The sequence below is a fragment of the Erinaceus europaeus genome, chromosome 13 (assembly GCF_950295315.1).
Source record: "Erinaceus europaeus chromosome 13, mEriEur2.1, whole genome shotgun sequence".
Taxonomy (NCBI): Eukaryota; Metazoa; Chordata; class Mammalia; order Eulipotyphla; family Erinaceidae; genus Erinaceus; species Erinaceus europaeus.
The window spans coordinates 3,713,274-3,734,508 of record NC_080174.1 but is presented as its reverse complement, the minus strand read 5'-3'; the positions used below and the strand labels follow the sequence as shown (position 1 = coordinate 3,734,508).

The 21,235-nt window shown below is 56.9% G+C and overlaps 1 protein-coding gene across 4 annotated transcripts in view; it reads left to right on the top strand.

Annotated features, from left to right (window-relative positions):
* The window catches only part of RPS6KA2 (ribosomal protein S6 kinase A2), a 130,366-nt gene that overhangs the window by 59,056 nt on the left and 50,075 nt on the right, over positions 1-21,235 (top strand). For 2 of the 4 annotated variants that reach the window (XM_060205151.1, XM_060205149.1), the window contains exon 1: positions 8,019-8,254. The exons of the other annotated variants lie outside the window; for them this stretch is intronic. In XM_060205151.1, the coding sequence (XP_060061134.1) occupies positions 8,156-8,254 (99 nt within the window). In that variant the 5' untranslated portion in view covers positions 8,019-8,155. Of the gene's footprint in view, positions 1-8,018; positions 8,255-21,235 lie in introns of those variants that run through there. 4 annotated transcript variants of the gene reach the window in all.

The following is a 21,235-nucleotide window of genomic DNA, read 5'->3' as shown; positions in this document are numbered from 1 at the left end:
TAATTCTAAGATCTTCTCTTGGGCTGAGGAGACAGCATCGTGATTCCGCAAAAGACTCTCCTGTCTGAGGCTCTGAGGTCTCAGGTTCAATCCCCCGTATCACCATCAGCCAGAGCTGAGCAGGGCTCTAGTCTACCTGTACCTCTCTTTCATTAAAATAAATAAATATGGAAAATATTTTAGAAGATCGTATCTTAACTAGCACCCCTAGGGGGAGTCCAGCAGCTTCGTGGCTGCAGTGTCCACGGGGTCCTCCCACTCACAGCTGGGCCTACAGCTTGGGCTCCACAACACCTGCCCGTGTCTGACAAGCTGTAGATCCCTACTGGCCGTGTGACTGTCCCTGCTGCCTTTGTCCCCATAAAAGAAGAGCAGATGACCCAGCTCCTTGTGAAGGGTGTAGGGTCCTGAAGGTGCTGTCCTGGGGTGTGGCTGGGACTGGAGCACTGAGCACAGTACCAGGGCTGGGGCACAAGGGCACCTCCGTGTGGCACACAGAACCTCCAGGCTGGACACAGGCCTCACCTCCTCCTCCTCCTCCTCCTCCTCCTCCTCCTCCTCCTCCACCTCCTCTTCCTCCTTCTCTTCCTCTCTTCTTCCTCCTCCTCCTTCTCCTCCTTCTCTTCCTCTTCCTTCTCCTCTTTCTCCCTTTCTCTTCCTCCTTCTTCTCCTCCTTCTCCTCCTTCTCCTCCTTCTCCTCTTTCTTCTCCTCTTCCTCCTTTTATCTTCTCCTTCTCCTCTTCCTCCTCCTCTTCCTTCTCCTTCTCCTCCTTCTCCTCTTCCTTCTCTTCCTTCTCTTCCTCTTCCTTCTCCTCTTTCTCCTTTTCCTTCTCCTCCTCCTTCTCCTCTTCCTCCTTTTATCTTCTCCTTCTCCTCTTCCTCCTCTTCCAACTTTTCTCTTCCTCTTCCCTCCCTTCCTTCTCCTCCCTCTCTTGGTCCCTGGGGTGAAAGCTCCTACAATAGTAGAGATGGTGGCAATGGTGGCAATGGAACAGACCTGCAGTCCAAGCCCTAACTCCCTCCCTGCCCCTGGCCCCTGCCCCAGGAGAGAAGAGAGGCAGCCTGGGAAGGAAAGCTTTCTTCCATCGGTGATGGACGAGAACCACCCACCCTTCAGAGAGTGCCCCTCCCCAGCCCCAGGGAGGCCTTCCAGAAAGGCCCAGAGGGCCACTGGGCAGCCTGTCCCAGGAATCACTTCTGTTGGCCTGTGACTCAGTTAAAGGCTCCGGGAATGCTGTCAGACTCAATGAAAGCCGTGAAGCCGGAGGCCCATTCTGCACCTCCGCAGTGATGCAAGTGACTGGCGTGTTCCCCTGTGCCCCTCATTAGAGCTTGGCGGTGACAGCTGCCCCTCTGCCTGCCCAGCATGCAGCCATGGTCCAGGGCCCTACGGTGCTGTGGGAAAGGTCTTGACTGGGGGTGGGAGCAGCAGGAGACTAGCCCAGTCACAGGAATCGGTTGGGGTCACTGGGACGTGGGGACAGCTCAGCCGGGGACGGGGTGTCCAGTACTTGCTTGGGGGGGAGTAAGGGGGGCCTGCTGTCTTTGCTCCAGTGTACTTATTTGTTCACTCCCAGGTCAGGGCTCTAATGGGGGCTTCATGCAGTGTAGCCTCAGCATTCTCTCTGGGGCTTCATGCAGTGTAGCCTCAGCATTCTCTCTCATTGGGAGACCACAGAGACAGCTCACCTGCCCCTGTCCACACCCAGATTCCACTATGGCAGGCACCCAGTGCCAAGACACCCACCTCTCAGTGTCCTGACACCCACCCTGCAGAGGCCTGACACCCAACCCGAAGTGCCCTGACACCCAACCTGCAGAACCCTGACACCCACCATACAGAGCCCTGACACCCACCAAGCAGAGCCCTGACACCCACCCAGCAGAGCCCTGACACCCATACTGCAGTGTCCTGACACCCACCCTGCAGAGCCCTGACACCCAACCTGCAGAACCCTGACACCCACCATGCAGAGCCCTGACACATACCCAGCAGAGCCCTGACACCCACACTGCAGTGTCCTGACACCCACCCTGCAGAGCCATGACACCCACCGCTAAGTGCCCTGACACCCACACCGCAAAGCCCTGACACCCACCCTGCAGAGCCCTGACACCCACCTGGCACAGCCCTGACACCCACCCTGCAGTATCCTGACACCTACCCCGCAGAGCCCTGACACCCACCCTGCAGAGCCCTGACACCCACCTGGCACAGCCCTGACACCCACCCTGCAGTGTCCTGACACCTACCCCGCAGAGCCCTGACACCCACCCTGCAGAGCCCTGACACCCACCCCACAGTGTCCTGATACCCACCCTGAAGAGCCCTGACACCCACCCCACAGAGTCCTGACACACACCCCGCAGTGTCTTGACACCCACCCCGCAGAGCCCTGACACCCACCCCACAGTGTCCTGACACCCATCCTACAGAGCCCTGACACCCACCCCGCAGTGTCCTGACACCCACCCCGCAGAGCCCTGACACCCACCCTGCAGAGCCCTGACACCCACCCCACAGAGTCCTGACACACACCCTGCAGTGTCTTGACACCCACCCCGCAGAGCCCTGACACCCACCCCGCAGTGTCCTGACACCCACCCCGCAGAGCCCTGACACCCACCCTGCAGAGCCCTGACACCCACCCTGCAGTGTCCTGACACTCACCTGCAGAGCCCTGACACCCACCCCGCAGTGTCCTGACACCCACCCCGCAGAGCCCTGACACCCACCTGCAGAGCCCTGACACCCACCCTGCAGAGCCCTGACACCCACCCTGCAGAGCCCTGACACCCACCCCGCAGTGTCCTGACACCCACCCTGAAGAGCCCTGACACCCACCCCACAGAGTCCTGACACACACCCCGCAGTGTCTTGACACCCACCCCGCAGAGCCCTGACACCCACCCCACAGTGTCCTGACACCGATCCTACAGAGCCCTGACACCCACCCCGCAGTGTCCTGACACCCACCCCGCAGAGCCCTGACACCCACCCTGCAGAGCCCTGACACCCACCCTGCAGTGTCCTGACACTCACCTGCAGAGCCCTGACACCCACCCCGCAGTGTCCTGACACCCACCCTGCAGAGCCCTGACACCCACCTGCAGAGCCCTGACACCCACCCTGCAGAGCCCTGACACCCACCCCGCAGTGTCCTGACACCCACCCTGCAGAGCCCTGACACCCACCCCGCAGTGTCCTGACACCCACCCTGCAGAGCCCTGACACCCACCCTGCAGAGCCCTGACACCCAACCTGCAGAGCCCTGACACCCACCCTGCAGAGCCCTGACACCCACCCTGCAGAGCCCTGACACCCACGCTGCAGAGCCCTGACACCCACCCTGCAGGTCCTGACACCCACCCTACAGAGCCCTGACACCCACCCCGCAGTATCCTGACACCCACCCCGCAGTATCCTGACACACACCCTGCAGGTCCTGACACCCACCCCACAGAGCCCTGACACCCACCCCGCAGAGCCCTGACACCCACCCTGCAGAGCCCTGACACCCACCCTGCAGGTCCTGACACCCACCCTGCAGGTCCTGACACCCACCCTGCAGAGCCCTGACACCCACCCCGCAGAGCCCTGACACCCACCAAGCAGAGCCCTGACACCCACCCTGCAGAGCCCTGACACCCACCCCGCAGTGTCCTGACACCCACCCTGCAGAGCCCTGACACCCACCCCGCAGTGTCCTGACACCCACCCTGAAGAGCCCTGACACCCACCCCACAGAGCCCTGACACCCACCCCGCAGAGCCCTGACACCCACGCTGCAGAGCCCTGACACCCACCCCGCAGAGCCCTGACCCTCCTGTTTTCTGGCTCCCATAAGCCCCCTGCAGTGGCTCTCATTGGAGAGCGAGGGGCTGACCACTACCCCCACCTCACAGTGGACAGCATGCCGACAGGCCAGTATGAGCATGGTCCTGGGGAGGGACCTACAGCCCCATTTTTTAAAAATATTTATTATTTATTCCCTTTTGTTGCCCTTGTTTTATTGTTGTTGTTATTGATGTAGCCATTGTTGGATAAGACAGAGAGAAATGGAGAGAGGAGGGGAAGACAGAGAGGGGGAGAGAAAGACAGACACCTGCAGACCTGCTTCCCGGCTTGTGAAGCGACTCCCCTGCAGGTGGGGAGCCGGGGGCTTGAACTGGGATTCCTGTGCCAGTCCTTGTGCTTTGCGCCACCTGTGCTTAACCCACTGCGCTACTGCCCGACTCCCTACACCCCCATTTTTAAGGGAGGAGAGATCCAGTATCTGTTGTCATAGACACTTTCCCCTTGAGACCTATGTCCTCTCACGGGTGAACCAGACACCTAGGTGCCGACCTGGTTCCGGCCTCCTCAGGGTGGCATGCAGACCTGAACCCTGGGGACAAAGCTTGCAGAAAGTCAGCTCCTCTGACAGACCCTCAGAGTCCCCTGTATGGGGCTCTCCTGTGTGGGGCCCCTGCCCACACCCTGTCTTCCCCATTCACCCCCATATGCCCAGCCCCCCTCAACCCCCTCCTTCCAGGTCCCCCAGGACCGGCCCCGGTCCAGTCTCAGATGCATTCAGCCTGCTTGGCACTGTTCACACAGGGGGCAGCTGACAGGGTTGGGGAGGACGTCCGTCGTCTTTCTGGGGGGCACACTCCACACCCCTGTTTGTTTGTGTGCCGTGGGGGTGACAGACTCCTGGCCTTCCTCACTACTGGGCTTCTCACCTTTTTCAGGCCGAGATTTAAAGTGTTTCCGAGATGAGACAGGTCTGCAGTCTAATCCTTCTTGGAGGGGATTTGGGGTTCCACTCCATCTCCCTGGAAAAAATTTATTAGTGATTTAATACTGATTTACAAAATTGTAAGATAGCAGGGCTACAATCCCATGACATTCCCACCCCCAGAGCTCTGTGTCCCCACTCCCTCCAATGGAAACTGCAGTGGTTCTCCCAAGGTCACAGATACGGGCCGATTCTATAACTACCTTTATCTATGTAACCCTCCCCCCCAACACACATGGTCCTGTCTTCACTGTTTCTAAGTCACTTCTACACCTGTTTCTACTTCCGAGTGTCCTTCCTTCTTTCCTCTTCTCTCTCAGATGAGAGAAACAGGGCCTGGCTTCCTCTAGTATTTTCCAGATTTGATTCCCTTTCAGTGATGGGATAAAAGCAAGATTCCTGGTGACAAATGTTTCTAGTCCTGGTAGGATTATGGTTCACATCCCTCTGGTCATCTTCCCTTATCGTTCACCCCTTGGGGAGCAGGGACCCAAGATCTTTATGGGGAGCAGAAGGTGGGAGTTGTGGCTTCTGTCATTGCTTCTCCGCTGGACATGGGTGTTGGCAGGTGGATCCACACCCCCAGCCTGTGTCTGTCTGTCCCTAGTGGGGCAGGGCTCTGGGGAGGGGAGGCTCCAGGACACACGGGGGAGGGCGTCTGCCCGGGGAGGTCAGGATCTCTTTGGCAAATGTTGATGGGGTTGGGGTCTCAGAGTCTTTGCTATGCCACCAGCCCCAAAGCCCCTTGTCCCTGGGAAGAGATGGGGGTGATAAGAGCAGGAAGCTTTTACACAACATCAGGGTTCGTTGCCTTGCACCCCAAAAGTTGTGGAGTAGAGTCCAGACAGTGGCTCCTGGTCTGGGGTGCTGAACTGACCAGACTTGCTCTCCGCCACAGCTCAGCCTCCCCCAGACCTGGGTGCGAGGGAAAAAGGAAGAGCAGGGGTCCCTAAGAGGAGGGGGAGTCCAGTCTGGGGTTCAACTGGCTTTAGGGAGGTGACACATCCCAGGCACTCAATCCCCTGCAGGACTCAGTGCCCAGTACCCTCTGTGGGCCAGCCTCCATGTCTCCCTGGTGGGCTAGGCTTCCTTCCCGTGCCCCCCACCACTTGACTTCTCCAGCTCCTCAGACCCCACACAGAGTACACTTCACCTCTGAGCCAGGCACAGGAGAACAAGATGGAGTCACTCATGCCCACTCACTCCTTAGGGCCGGGCACTGGGACAGGTGTGTGCTGGGGAGCAGGCGTGGTTGTGGGTGCTGCGGGCTTGGGAGGGGGTGGGGTGCTGACATCCACTGGCCTTCTGGCTGAATCACTGTGAGCCTGGGCCTGTTGCCTCCTGAGGATTCTTTTTTAACTAGTCTTTGGCCTGTCCCTGGGGGTCCTTCCCCATCAGAGGAGGATGGTGGGGCCTTGTGGGGCGGGAGGGGGCAGGTATCCCAGGCGTGTCCCATGTCCCTGCCCCCACTGCTCTGTCCACTCGGCTACACTTGCTCTGTGAGGGGACCCGGCATGAGGCTCGGCCTGGGGTCTGCAGGTGCCCCCACCCTGTCTGTCCCTGGGGGACCCTTCAGGGAGACACTGGCCTCCTCACAGCACCAGGCAGGGCACCCATGAGTCCCAAGCCAAGAATCTGCCGGGACAGACAGCACCTACGTGGCCGGCCCGCTCTGGGGTGCCTGGAGAGCACCCCGAGAAACGGCAGGACAGACACCAGGTGCTCAAGCATTCACAAGGGGGAAGAGCTGAGTGCAAGGCAGCGGAAAGACCAGGGTTCGAGGAGCTTGGAGGGGTGGTGCAGGGGCTGGAGTGTGGGGCCTGCAGCTGTCGCGGGCTGTGGGGACCCGGGTGGCTGGGGTGTCCATCGCAGGCTTACAGGCAATAGGAAAAGCGCCAGTGGGAGGTGACTGGGCTTTATTTTACTTATATTATTTTTATTATATTATTATATTATTATTTTTTATTTTTACTTATATTATTTTTTATATTATTTTACCTTACTTTATTTATTTTTAACCAGAGCTCTGCTCAGCGCTGGTTATTGGGCTGCAGGGGACTGAACCTGGGGCAGGAACGGGGGTCTCCCCATCACCCTGAGTGACAGCAGCTTTAGAAGGGGACCTGGACCTGGGCAGGGGTCACGGGGGGTGGGGTGGGGCTGGGGGACAAGGTCATGGCCAGGTAGGGGGACAAGGTGACAGGGCAGGGGGACAAGGTCACGGCCAGGGAGGGGGACAAGGTGACAGGGCAGGGAGGCCTAACAAGGTCATGGCCAGGTAGGGGGACAAGGTGACAGGGCTGGGGGACAAGGTGACAGGGCAGGGGGACAAGGTCATGGCCAGGGAGGGGGACAAGGTGACAGGGCAGGGGAAGGTCAACGGACCAGGGTCACAGACAGGAACGGGGTCAGGATAAGAGGGGCAGACAGGGTCAAGGGCTTGGGCAGGGGGACAGGTCACAAGTCACAGGACAAGGTCAAGAGACCAGGGTCAGAAGACGGGGTCAGAGGCGAGAGGGCGAGGTCAGGGTCCGGGAAGGGGTCAGGCCCGGGGCAGGACAGGGTCATGAGGGCAAGTCCAGGGCGGGACATCCCAGAGCCCCGCGGGTTTGGTCGCCTTTTCTAGATGCTTGTTAGTCGGCAGGTCAGCTCTGTAGGGCCGGTGTCACGTGGACAAGGGGTGTCCACGCCCGACAGGTCCTGGGAGGACGCACACCCTCCCGCGGACCCAGAGACGCCGCGGGCGCTGATTGGCGGGGAGCGGGGCAGGGCGGGGCGGACAGGCGCCGTCGGGGGTGTGGATTGGAGAGAATCCGGGTGGGGCGGGGCCTCCAGGTATCCCGCGGGCGCCGATTGGTGGTGGGCGTTGTGTGGTGGGCGGGGCATCAGAGGGGCGCGGTCACAACAAAACGTAAAAGTGCTAAGGGCATCGGGACGGCGGGCGTTGATTGGCCGTCGCTAGGAGGGAGGCGTGGCTGGGCGGGGCGAAGCGCGCTGGCTGGCTGAGATCGTGGGGGGCGGGGCCATCCGCCCAGAGCCGGTCCTCCGGAGGCCGGCGGAGGAGGAGGCGCGCCGATTGGCTGCGGGCCGGGGAGGGCGGGGCGACCAGGGCTGGTCCTCGCCGGGCCGTGGGAGGAGGTGGCGCCGGTGGAGGATGCGCTGGACGCTGATTGGCGGGCGCGGAGGAGAGCCGGCGGGACGGCGCGCGCTGATTGGCGGAGGGCTGCGGGCGGGGAGGGCGGCGCGGGCCGGGCTGGAGGTGGCGGTGCCCGCCCTTTGTGCCCGCGCCCCGCCGGCCGGGATCGGTCCCCGCCGTGCGATGCTCCGGGGATGCGCGCGGTCCGGCCCTGCGCACCCGGGCTGGGCGCCGGGCGATGGAGCCGGGCATGAGGAAGTTCACGGTGCGCAGGTTCTTCTCCGTCTACCTGCGCAGGAAGTCCCGCGCCAAGAGCGCCAGCCTCGGGCGGCTCCAGGTAGGTGCGGGCCGGGCGCCCTCGGGGTCACCCTGCGTCCCTCGCACATCCTCCCCCTCCGCGCAGCCTCGTGTCCGGGATCCGAAGCCATGCCGGGGCTCGCCAGGCTGTTGTCACTGGGGCCGAGCATCCCCTGCCCCGACCCGGCCTGGTTCCTGCGGGACCATCCTGGACCCCTCCACCCAGCCACCCACCCTCCCGAGCACCCAGCCGCCTTCCGCTTGCCTCCTGGACCTTGGTCTGCACGCGATTTGGGGTGACCGCCCTGGGACCCCAGGGAGATGCTCGGGGTGGGGACGGGGTCCGAGCCGGTGCGCTTGGACTGACCCCTCTCCCGGTGCTGATGAGATCGGGCCGCGGCCAGGAAGCCCGGTGTGTCTGCAACCCCGGTGGAACAGAAACTGGCTTTTCCCAGCAGCTGCCCCGTCTGTCTGCTAGGTCCGTCGAGGCAGGCGGTGGCGGTCAGTCCGGCTGTGGCAACACGCCTTCAGCCGGGAGCTTGGGTTTCTCGCACCCTGCAAAGTCCTGACCTTTTCTTCCGTCCTTCCCCCCATGATCACGCTTCCAAAGTCATCTGTGGATGGTGCCCGAGTGGATTTCTTTTTCTTTTTTATTCCAGTCGTCAAGTCTTATTCCCTTTGTCCCAGTGAGATTCCGGCTCTTCTTTGTTTTTTATTCCAGTGGATGACAGGGATGAATCTGTAGATGTGTAAACAGTCAAATATGTTAGGCTGGAAAAAAAAAAAAAGACATTGTGATGGGATGGCAGGGGGATGGACGGGACAAAGTCGAGATTGTGGCCTGGCCTTTGGCATAAAGCTGGTACTTCGGAGGGCTGGGCTCGGCTGTTTCTAATGAAGTCGAGCCAGTGGGAACAGTGTCACATTTTCCGCCGTGTCTTTCTTTGTCCCAGCTGCCATGATCGCCGAGACAGGCACCGCTGGACAACAATGAAGTGATCTTTAAGCAAGATTCGGATAGAGAACTGAGGGCACCTTGTTTTTTGTGTGTTTTTTTTTTCCAAATCTTTATTTATTTATTGGATAGAGACAGCCAGAAATCAAGAGGGAAGGGGGTGATAGAGAGGGGGAGAGACACCTGCAGCCCTGCTTCACCACGTGGGAAGCTTTCCCCCTGCAGGTGGGGACCAGGGGCTCGAGCCTTGTTTTTTTGAGTTTCCGTTTTGGTATCACTAAATTGGAATTTGGAGTATGTACAAGATAGTGTCTTTAGGGCTGGTCTCTGGGGCCAGGGAGAGGATAGTGTGTAAATGTATCTTTTAAACAAATGCAGCTATGGATCAAGGCACAGGGTAAGGTGTGTTTCAAATCTCATGATGACAGAAATCCAAGCTAGGTGCACCGAGGCCATTCGTTCGTTCTCCTGGCTCTCAGGTAAAGAGCTAAGCTGATAAGAACAGAAGCTCAGATCTTCCTGCATCCCTGATGAGTTCTTCTTCATCAGCTTGCCAAGTTTATTAAACAGTGTGTGTCTCCTTCCTGTCATTGTCCTTACCAAGGGGAGATTCCGCCCGGCTGCCTGTGCGTGTTCTGGAGAACCCCACCTCTCCGCACGTATCCTTACAAGATGAACCAGGAAACATTCATGAGAAATGCAGAATTCAGAAGCGAGGGCTGCAGAGGGTGTACGTTGAAAGCTAGGCGCTAGAATCACTTAGTAGAGATGACTCCTCTCTCTGAGCCAGTGAGAAAGACAGCTAGCTCTCTTTATGAAAACGTCTTCTTGTTATTTGTGGAAATTTATATTTGAAAATATACACAGGCTGGAAAGTCTCTCTTTCTCTCCTTCTCTCTCTCTCTCTCTCTCTCTCTCTCTGAAATATAGAATCTGCTGGCATAAACAGGAAAGTCCCCATGGCTACTTGAAGTTTAAAACAATACCATCTTTATCAAAAGGCTTCCGGGAGAGGCTTCGTCCTAATGTTTTCATCTTTGCTTTTCAATTTAACTTTCCTTCCCATGTAAACTCCAATCAACAGTGAAGCCAGGCTATTCAAGTCAGATTTGGAAGCACTCCATGAGTTACAGCTTGAATATTTTTGTGGTGTAGCTGCCTTGTGCGGAGGTGGCCAAGATCACTAAGTGGCAGGGACAGTTGGGAGGCTTTCAGGGGCAACTGAACATCTTACAGAGACTCTCCTACATGCCTATCCTGGGACGGCCCCGGGGCTCTGTGTCTGTGCCCCCCTGTCTCCAGGGAAGCTCTGATCTGAGCAAGGGAAACAGAGGAGCCCAGCACCCGCTGGAATGTGGCCTCCTTCCGCCACCCACTGTTCAGATGAGGAGCCTCGGCCCAGGGAAGCACAGTGCTCCTCACGTGTGGGAAGGAAGTTCTTTCTGGAAGAAGCCACGCTGGCCAGTGCTGATTTTAGCCCTTCTGGTGGTGTGGTCCTGGGCGTGTCCCCCATACCCAACAGCACGAAGTGGGACTGTCGTGTTGACGCTAAGGAAATGACTCCATGGGCCATTTTGACTCTGGGGACCCTTCTCTGGAAGTTAGTTAGAGCGCTCACTCCCCATGTGATGGGCTTTGCGTCAGCTATGCCGGGGCTGGGGTCTCTGGCCTGCCTTTGCCATGGGGAAGGTGGGGGGCTCCCTGCTCTGAGCCCAGATGGCACCTGTACCTGTCCCTGCCTTCTGGGCCCGGCTTGCCCGGAGCTGTGGCAGACGAAGCCCCGGCCTGGAGTGCGGTGGGCCTGTCACCTCCTTGAGCCGTGATGGAGGTCTCTGGGCGCTGCGGGTGCTTTTCACACTGACGGGAAACTCCTGATTGCATGTGCCCCCTCATGCGCCATCTCCACGGGGGGTCTTTGTCCCCTCTCCCGGGTGCCAGGGAAGAGAAAGCTGGGCAGCATTTCTCCAGATGACGGTGGCCTTAGTTGGCTCTGGCCACTTTGTGAAGATGCGACCCGGAGGGTGATGTCTGTCTGGCTGTGTACTGTCAGCATCAGCTGTGTGGGGTGAATGCATTTCCAACTCAGGTCCCCTCGCTGTGACTTCACGTCAGGAGCCTACGTGGCCTCTGAGCCCGGTGGACTGGGTTTGTTTAGCCATCAGTGGTGCTGAGGCTGGAACTTGCCACCCCTGTGGTGTCTACCCAGCCTGCCCCCCAGCCCCTGCCCCCTTGAGGGGTGGTGGTGTCCCGACCAAGCAGATAGTAAGAAACTTAGACTGTTAGCAGTGCTGGCTGCTTCTGGGAGAGTCCGACACTCCTGAGTGAGCCCCCCCAGCTCCCCTCTCTTCCAACCCCTGCAGAGTCCGACAGTCCTGAGTGAGCCCCCCCCAAGCTCCCCTCTCTTCCAACCCCTGCAGCGTCTGACACTCCTGAGCGAGCCCCCCCCAAGCTCCCCTCTCTTCCAACCCCTGCAGAGTCCGACACTCCTGAGTGAGCCGCCCCCCCCCCCCCAGCTCCCTTCTCTTCCAACCCCCTGCAGAACTGGCCAGACAGCTCACCTGAGAGGGGCCTCCTCTGCCAGGCACGAGACCCAGCTTTGAGCTCAGTCCCAACCACACAGAGAGGAAGCCTCAGTGCTCTGGTGTCTTTCTCTGTCTCTGCCTGAGAAGCCTGGTCCAGAGCAGAGCGGCAATAAACACGATTAATTAATAATTCCCGGCTGTGATCTTCAGCTGCTTTTCAGTTCCGTTCCCGCAGAAAGCCCGGGTCGAACCTGGTTTGATGAGGCTTTGGGACACCAGACGGCAGGAAAGCAGAGTGCAGGTGGCTGTCCCAGCCGGCCGGAGGCCCGCGGGATCCCACACCAGAGCAAAGGAGCAGGGATTCCTCTGTGGGGCCGCTTGCTGGTGGCATCCAGGGGGAAACCCTCAAAGTGTCGCTGCTTTGTTCGACCAGAGCGCCCACCACTCAGCCACTTGGCTCCGACTCTCAGCCGTGCTGGGGACAGAACCTGGGACCTTGAGCGTGGAAGGTTGGCACTTGTCAGCCACCAAAGCCTTGCTGGTTATTCAGAACTAGAGAAAAGACAACCACACATGCTGAGAGCTTCCTCCCTCCCTCCCTTCCTTTCTTCCTTTCTTCCTTTTTGATAGGATAGAGAGAAACTGAGAATTGAAAGGCAGAAAGAGAGGGAGAGAGACACAGACCTGAAGCCCTGGTTCACCGTTCATTAAGCTTTCCTCCTGCAGGTGGGGAGCAGGGGCTTGAACCCGGGTCTTTGTACATGGTGATGTGTGCGCTTAACCCACTGTGCCACCACTTGACCCTCTCCTCCTCCCTCCTTCCTCCCTCCCTCTGGGGTTATTGCTGGGGCTTGGTGTCTGCACTACAAATCCATGGCTCCCAGCAGCCATTTTTCCCTTTTTTTTTTTCTTTCTATTTTCACTTGACAAAGAGAAATTGATAAGGAAGGGGGGAGAGAGAGAGAGACAGAGAAAGCTAGATACCTGCACCACTGACTCATCTCTTGTGAGCCTGAGGTTCCAGAGTCCTAGGTTCAATCTCCTGCACCACCATAAGCCAGAGCTGAGGAGTGCTCTGGGAAAAATAAATAAATAAATATAAATAAATATGGGGCTGGGTAGAGGTGCACTTGGTTAAGTGTTCACAGTACAGTGTGCATGGACCCAGGTTCCAGTCCCTGGTCTCCACTTGCAGGGTGAAGCAGGGTTGCAGGTGTCTCTCTGTCACTCTTCCTCTGTATTTCACCCTTCCTCTGAATTTCTGGTTATCGCTATCCAATAAATAAATAAATAAAGTCAGTAAAAAAAAATTTAAGAGTTGCTTTGAGGGAGGCGGGCAGTAGCGCAGTGGGTTAAGCGCATGTGGCGCAAAGAACTAGGACCAGCGTAAGGATCCCGGTTCGAGCCCCCGGCTCCCCACCTGCAGGGGAGTCACTTCACAGGTGGTGAAGCAGGTCTGCAGGTGTCTGTCTTTCTCTCCCCCTCTCTGTCTTCCCCTCCTCCCTCCATTTCTCTCTGTCTTATCCAACAACAACAACATTAGTAACAACAATAATAACTACAACAATAACACAACAAGGGCAACAAAAAGGAATAAATAAATAAATAAAATTTTTAAAAAGAATTGCTTTGAAAAATAAACAAATAAATAATTAGGAATTAGGAAGCTGAGGCATGCAAGTCTTGCGCTCTGTCAACTGAGCTGTTTCCCAGCTGCTCCCTTGGTTTCTGAGGCCCCAGCTGGCCTGTGCCCCCTCCACACGCACACACACACACGTGCACACACGCACACACACGCGCGCACACACACACACACACACACACACACACACACACACACACACGCACGCGCGCGCTGAGTCCTGGACCCTGATACACTCTCCCCGGCACTGTATTAAGTGTGAATAGGCGGCAGTGGCAGCCAGCGCAGCCTGGTGATCTGATTAGGCCCCGGGCACAGATGTTTCCTCAGCAGGTGGCCGCCGGGCCTTCCTGTGGGAATCCTGAGGGAGGGTCTGGAGAAGGAATGGAGGCTCACAGGGGTCCCCCAGACCCTGCGTGCTGTGAGCCAGTGTTGGGGCACCTGAGCCCGCTGCTCCCCTCCTGGCTAGAACTCACAGCCGAGGGCTCACACCCCCCCTTGCAGTGACCCCACCCAGCCTCTGGGGGTCCCCCTCCCTGCCTGCCCCCCGCAGGGTCCTGGGAAGTCAGTTCAGAAAGCCCCCCATCCACCCGGCCCAGCCCAGTGAGGTGCCCACGGCCCCCTCTCCAGTTCAAGAAATTGGGGGGGGTGCCACAGCCCTCAAGAATGGGGGGTTGACCCGAGGAAAGTCTGTGGTGAGGGCAGGATAGGTCATGCTGGAAGTGGGAGGTGTGTCGAGAGGTCGGCCGCTTGCCAGGGGTCATCACGGCATCTGACTCCCTGATAGGGCGGGGCGGAGGTGGCCCTGCGGGGTTCAACGTGGGTCACTGGGGCAAGGGGCACGTGGCCAGCATGTCACAGTTCTGCCCCTGCTGATGGAGTACTAACCATCAACACTAAGGTCCTGTCTCTTTTTTTAAGAACAGATTTATTCTGGGTAGAGACAGAGAAACTTGGAAGGGGAAGATAGGGAGGGAGAGAGGGAGACAGACACCTGCAGCCCTGCTTCACCGCCTGTGAAGTTTCCCCTGCAGGTGGGGATGGGGGCTTGAACCGGGGTCCTTGTGAATTCTACAGGGTATGCCACCATCCTGCCCCTTAAGCTGTGTCTTTTTGTTTGTTTAACTTTATTTTGTTTGATGGAACAGAGAAATTTAGAGCAAAGAGGGAGGTAGGGTGGGAGAGAGACCGAGAGACACCTGCATCCCTGCTTCACCTCCTGAAGCTTTCCCCCTGCAGGTGGGGACCAGGGGCTTGAACCTGGGTCCTTGTGCACTGGAATGTAAGCATTTGACCGGGTGCCACCGCCCAGTCTCTTAAGGTTGTGTCTTAGTAGGATGGACATTTGAAAAAAAAATCACAGTGTTCTTAACTTTGTATTTCCAAACACAGTTAAGATACCTTTTCAGGTTTTACAGTTTAAGTGTGATGGGAAATCTGAAAAAATGAACATTAGGCGGGTCTCTGCCCTGAGGAAAATGGGAAATGGGAGGTTCTCTGTCTGCCCGCAGTTCCTGCTCCTTCCCTGCAGTAAGTTCTGCATGTCGTCCACCCTGTGCCGCTCCCTCCTCGCAAGGAGCTTCCCTGTCCATCCAGAGCGGGGAGGCCGCCACCGAGCCCACTCCAGAATCAGAAGCAGGCGGGCTGAGCACTGGTTCCAGCGCAAGGATCTGCTGTGTCACCCCTCGCTTCTCGCTTCTTGAAACTGCTCAGCAGCTGCCGCATCTGATGAACAAATACACAGTTAGTTCACAGAGCCTGCTGTGAGGACACGGCTGTCTTTGCCGTCACTTTTCTTTTGATTTCTTTATTGGGGGATTAATGTTTTACAGTCAACAGTAAATACAATCGTTTGTACATGCATCCCATTTCCCAGTTTTCCACATGACAATACAGCCCCCACTAGGTCCTCTGTCAGCCTTTCCCAGGACCTGGACTCTCCCCCCACCCCACCCACCCCAGAGTCTTTTCGTTTGGTGCAATACGCCAATTCCAGTTCAGGTTCTACTAGTGTTTTCTCTTCTGATCTTGTTTTTCAACTTCTGCCTGAGAGTGAGATCATCCCATATTCATCCTTCTATTTCTGACTTACTTCACTTATTTCGCTTTTTTTAAACTGATTCTGAGCCTATTTTATTTACACGTAGGAACACTGTAACACCAGAATCTACACCACCTAACTCAGCAGAAACAGTTTTATAAAATTTATTCTTGGGAAGTAAATTATAGTAGTTTCTTATGAGGAAACTCCAAGTAAACTTCATAGTGGGTGGACTATTAGTAGCTTATGAATTTTCACCAACCCTGGGACAGACAGTCGGGTCCATATAACTAGGTCATGATTTCTTCACACTCCATCCAAGATGGGCTGAAACTTTATAAAAGAAGTTTTTCTTTTTTTCTTTCCTCCAGGTTATTGCTGGGGCTCAGTGCCTGTATTGCCAGTCTACTGTTCTTGGTGGCCGTTTCTCCTTTTGTTTTTAATTAGATAAGACAGAGAGAAATTGGGAGGGGGAGGGGAGAGAGAGAGAGAGAGAGGGAGAGAGACCTGCAGCCCTGCATCACTGCTCACAAAGGCAGGTGGGGACTGGGGACTTGAACCTGGGTCTTGCACGTGGTGATGCATGTACTCACTGGGTACTCTACTGTCAACCCCTTCAGAATAGACTTAAGTCAGCAGGCGTCCCCTTTTCCAGCCTCCCATACAGAAATTCAGTCTATGGTGGACTTGGCAGGTGACCCACTCTGGTTTCGTGGGGGGGAGGGGTCCCTGTGTCTCTTCACCAAACACTCACCCCAGTGGTGTGAGCACAGGGCACAGGACTCCAGGGTCCCCAAGAACCAGGTGTGTGAGTCTTCATCCCTGGAGAGAAACTAAGTGCCCCTGCCCCCACCCTTCCTGCATGTTCCCTGCACGAAGGTTCTGGAGAGTTTAACACCCCCCACCCCCAACTGTTGGGTTCTTTTTTTTGTGTGTGTGCCCTTGTTTTATTGTTGTCATTGGATAGGGCAGAGAGAAATGGAGAGAGGAGGGGAAGACAGAGAGGGGGAGAGAAAGACAGACACCTGCAGACCTGCTTCACCGCCTGTGAAGCGACTCCCCTGCAGGTGGGGAGCCGGGGGCTGGAACCGGGATCCTTACACCGGTCCTTGCGCTTTGCATCACCTGCACTTAACCTGCTGCACTACCGCCCGGCTCCCAACTGTTGGGTTCTTTGCGTTGAGTTCCTTTCTCTTATTTCCTGTCTCTCCTGTAAACATTCAGTTTTTAAAAACATCCTTAGCTTCCTGGGGGTTTGGACTCTGGAATGAACACGGCTTAGTGTTGACACACACACATCCACAGCAGAGGGAACAGAATAAACATGAGGAGCTGCCAACCCCACTTCCCCCCAGGGCCAGTGCAGTGGGCTCACAGTGATCAGCAAGGCTCCCTCAGCTCACCTGGACAGCACAGAGAGCCCAGGTTCAAGCCCAGCCACTGCCACACCGGAGGGAGCTGTGATCTCTTTCCCTCTCTCACTCTGTCTTCCGTCTGCCTCTCTCTCTCTTTCTGTGGCTCAGATTGGTAAAGCCCCAGCAGCGGCAATCCATAGAGAAATGAAGGGGTCGGGGGGGGGGGGGGGGGTAGGGGGTAGTGGTACTATGCGCAAGGTCTCGGGTTCGAGGCCCCCGCTCCCCACCTGCAGGGGGTCGCTTCACGAGCAGTGAAGCAGGGCTGCAGGTGTCTCTCTCCCTCTTTGTCTCCCCCATCTCTCTGTCCTATCCAATAAAATAGGGGAAAAAATGGGAAAAGTGGCCACCGGGAGCAGTAGATTCGTCCTGGGAGCATCAAGCCCCAGCAATGACCCTGGAGGCAGAATAAATAACTGAATAGACAGCTGGTTGAAATGTTAGATAAAGGGAAACCCCCGAGCCCTCGGGGCAGGGACCCTGTTCTAACAAGGCTGTGGCTTTCCCTGCGCTGTCTCTGTGTCTGGTTCACCCCTGCGGCTGCGTCTCCTCTCTTCCTGTTCAGCTGTGAGCAGGCCACTTCCTGCCCACGCTGTTGCTCTGACTCAGCCCTCCTGCGTGGAGGTGTCCCGGGCACCGTGGGCCGCTGCTGCAGCCTGGAGCCGCTGCTGAAGTCCTCCGTGCTCTCAGGCACTGCTTCGGGGAAGTCCACGGGGCTCTCGGCATGTGTCACCTGTCATCTGTGGGATCCCGGCTCCTTTGGATCTCTCTCCTGCCCCAGTGCACCCTAGAGGCATTGCCTCAGCTGGTGATTTGGCTCACCGGGAAGGGCACATGCCCTTCCCGTGTGTGAGGCCCTGGGTTTGAGTCCCAGTCCCATCTGGAAGCGACTGGGGTTGTCCCGAGATGGTGGAGCAGTGCTGTGGTGTCTCCCGTGCCGCCCACCCCCAACCCCCGTCTTTCTGTCTCTGAAATTAGAAGGATGGAGAATTCAGCCCAGAAGCAAGAAGCCACCCCACTGAGGCCCCACAGCCCCTCAGTCATTCGCTGACCCTGAAGAGTTCTTACCTCGAACTCTGTGGGGACGTTTGCTTGAGTGGGTCTTTGCCTGTTTTTCAAAAAGATTTATTATTTGTTTTTATGTGTGTGAGAGAGACAGAGGGAGAGAGAGAGAGAGAACCAGAGAACAGTTTGGCTCTGGCCCAAGGTGGTGTCAGGGATTGAACCTGGGACTCGTGGGGCCTTACCCATGTAAGTCCTGTGTTCTGACACCGACCTATCTCCCCAGCCCAAGAGGGCTTTCTCGATATGCAGGGTAGTCAAAGCAGAAGAGGAAACAAAGCAGAACTCGGACTGGGTTTGGAATATGGAGTGAAGAGCACCGCGACTCAGGGGGTGTGGGAGGCATTCAGGTCCTGGGGCCTGATGGTGGCGGAGGGCTGAGAAGTGTTCCCCTTACCGTGAACCGTCAACCCCAGGGAAATGCTCCTCGTGGACTAACAGCCGTGCTTACTGTGAACCGTCAACCCCTATGAAGGGAAGTGCTGTTCCCAGGGCTCAAGTGTCACTCTTGATTCTCTCTCCAGCAGGGGAGTCATCTTGAGTCAGCAACTGGACATTCTTGGGTGTTTGTTTTCCCCTCCACAGGCTGATAGATGATAATCAGATGTCGGCGGCTCCGAGTCAGCACTGCGCTGCATTGAGTTTGCGTCCACACAGAGATGTTCGCTACCAGCGTACTGGTCAGCCTCCCCGTGTGAGATTTTTGGAGGAGTGCTGGCCTGCTCTCCAGGCAGAAGGGGACCCTGCACTCCCGTGTCAGGGGGCCTGACCTTGTCCGCCTCCCTGCTGCAGCCACTGGCGGGCGGGGTGGGGGTGTCCCTGAGCGTGAGTGGGGGCCAAGGCACAGAGCATCTTCCCAGCATCGTGGGGCTGTGCCCTCTTTGAAACTGTGTCTGTGCAGGTCATTTTCCCATTTTCAACACTCAGCTGGCTTTTTTTTTTTTTCCTTTTGTTGCCCTTTTTTTTTTTTTTATTGTTGTTGATGATGCTGTTACTGTTGGATAGGACAGAGAGAAATGGAGAGAGGAGGGGAAGACAGAGAGGGGGAGAGAAAGACAGACACCTGCAGACCTGCTTCACCGCCTGTGAAGTGACCTCCCTGCAGGTGGGGAACTGGAGGCTCGAACCGGGATCCTTATGCCTGTCTTCAAGTCGCGCCACGTGTGCTTAACCCGCTGCGCTACCGCCTGACCCCCATCAGCTGGCTCTTTTAAAACAGACTCATAGGAGTTGATTTCACACCCCTGGCACAAGTCACCTGTCAGAAGCATCACTTGCAGGGTACCTTTTCCTGCTACACGCTGGGTTCCACCTGCTGCGTCAGAGCCCAGCCTGGCATGAATCAGTGGCTCCAGCAATGGCAGTCCCGCCCTTGCCTGGACGAGCAGGTTTTCATGGGGGTGTCAGCCCCGGAGTCCAGCTGCGCAGGAGGAAGCCCAAGGCACCCCTCCCACACGCTCTGTCCTCTGGGGAGGAACTCCAGGAGACGAGGGCTGGCTCTGCACCCCCACAGGGAGCGGGTGGGCATGCACTGGGGTGCAGGATTCTCGAAAGAGGCGGGAGAGGGGGCTGGGGTCAGCCTCATTCTCCACGTGCCTGGGACTTTCTGCGGGGCGCAGGACCCCCCGAGAGCCAGGCCCGGCCGGTGCTGGATCTTCTGGCAGCCATGGCTCTGTGCTGAGTTCTTAGACACCCACAGGCTGGTCCGGCTGGGGCAGGACAGACAGGCCACCCGTGTCCACCCATCCAGTGCGCCTGGGCCAGGCCCTAGCATGGCAGAGAGCGAGCTCAGCGGCGCCCTTTCCGCTATTTTCATAGTTACTCCTCTGACACATCTCCGCCGGAGGCAGGAGTGAGGGAGTTTGTGCTCCTCCCCCCCCCCCCCCCCCCTCTGAAGTGACAGGCTTGCCACAGCTGTTAGCAGACTGAAGTGCCGAGGTGGCCAGGATGGCGTCACATCTTAAGACCTAGAAGAGATTTGTCTACTGCAGACTGACGACTTCTGGCTTCTAATCCCCCTAGGCCTTAAGAAGCAATTTCAACCTCCAACCCAGAACTTGGGGACATGTTCAATCTCTTCTTTAGTCTAAGGGTGAGCTGAGGTGACCTTTTCCCCAAAGGAGTTCAGACCAACTTGTGAGGACCGTGTTGTATTTCCTCGAGCTGAATGTCAGTGCTGAGCTCTGGGTGTCTCCTGACTGAATTCACAGACCATCTGTTTTCATGGGCACGTGTTTAAGTTTGATTTCTAACTCGTGGGCCTTTAATGTCAAAATGAATTCTTTGACCAGACTGAGATGTTGAACTAAAGCCTGTCTGGTTTGTGGATAAGATAGTAATGGTTTAAGCGGAGAATATTTTGTTCAAGTATTCTGTGGTGTCTCTTAGGCCTTTCTGCTTGCTCGCTGCACTGACTCCCAGCCTGCTCTCTGCAGACTATAGCACGCTTTTACTTTAAGGTATTTATTTCTGGTAACTTATGGACACATGGACACATGTCCCTTGTGCCCTGGTCTTTGTCTAGGTTCTGTAGCTTTGCTAGGAAGTGCGCCATTCGAAATGAAACTAGGGAGTCCCATGAGTTAGGAAAGGTCTCACCGGAGTATTGGAACTGGAGGGTTGACATTCCAGGCCTACTGTCTCTGGACACCGTCCGAAGTAAAACATGTTGGAGAAGCAATGACAGAAGCCAGAACTCCCACCTTCTGCACCACATAAAGAATTTGGGCCCATGCTCCCAGAGGGATAAAGAACAGGGAAGCTTCCAGTGGAGGGGGATGGGACAGGGAACTGTGTGGAATTGTACCCCTGTGATCTTACAGTCTTGTGAATCATTATTAAATCTCTCTCTCTCTCTCTCTCTCTCACACACACACACACACACACATACACACACACACACACAATAGTAATGGTTTTCTCAACCTCACTTCACTCTCTGGGCTCCCATCTTTTTTTTTTTTTCTGCTGAGTGCACTGCAGTCCCCTGGGCATTCTGGGGTCTCCCCGAGGATCTGTTCTGTTCGTCTCCCCCCCCCCCCCCCCCCGTTCGAGCCGCCCTGCCCGGGCCACGTGAGCTCTGAGCAGCGGGTCCACACAGCCCGTCCTCGTCCGCCTGCCCTTCTCCCCTGTCACCTTGGCAACGCCTCTCTAACCCGCCGGGCAGCTCCCCTCCACACGAGGCAGGTGTTTACAGCATGTGGCACTGTCGTGGAGACTGAGTGGAGGGCAGTCGCAGCACTGAACAGATTCTGTGTTGCCCGGCATCCAGCTTGCGGACAGGTTCAGCAATAAGGCTGCTTTGTGGTGGCCTCTCTTGGTGCTGCCAGGAAGCCAGGTGGCTCAGTCTCGTCTGGGCTGGTGACATAGTTCACCTGAATGGGGACT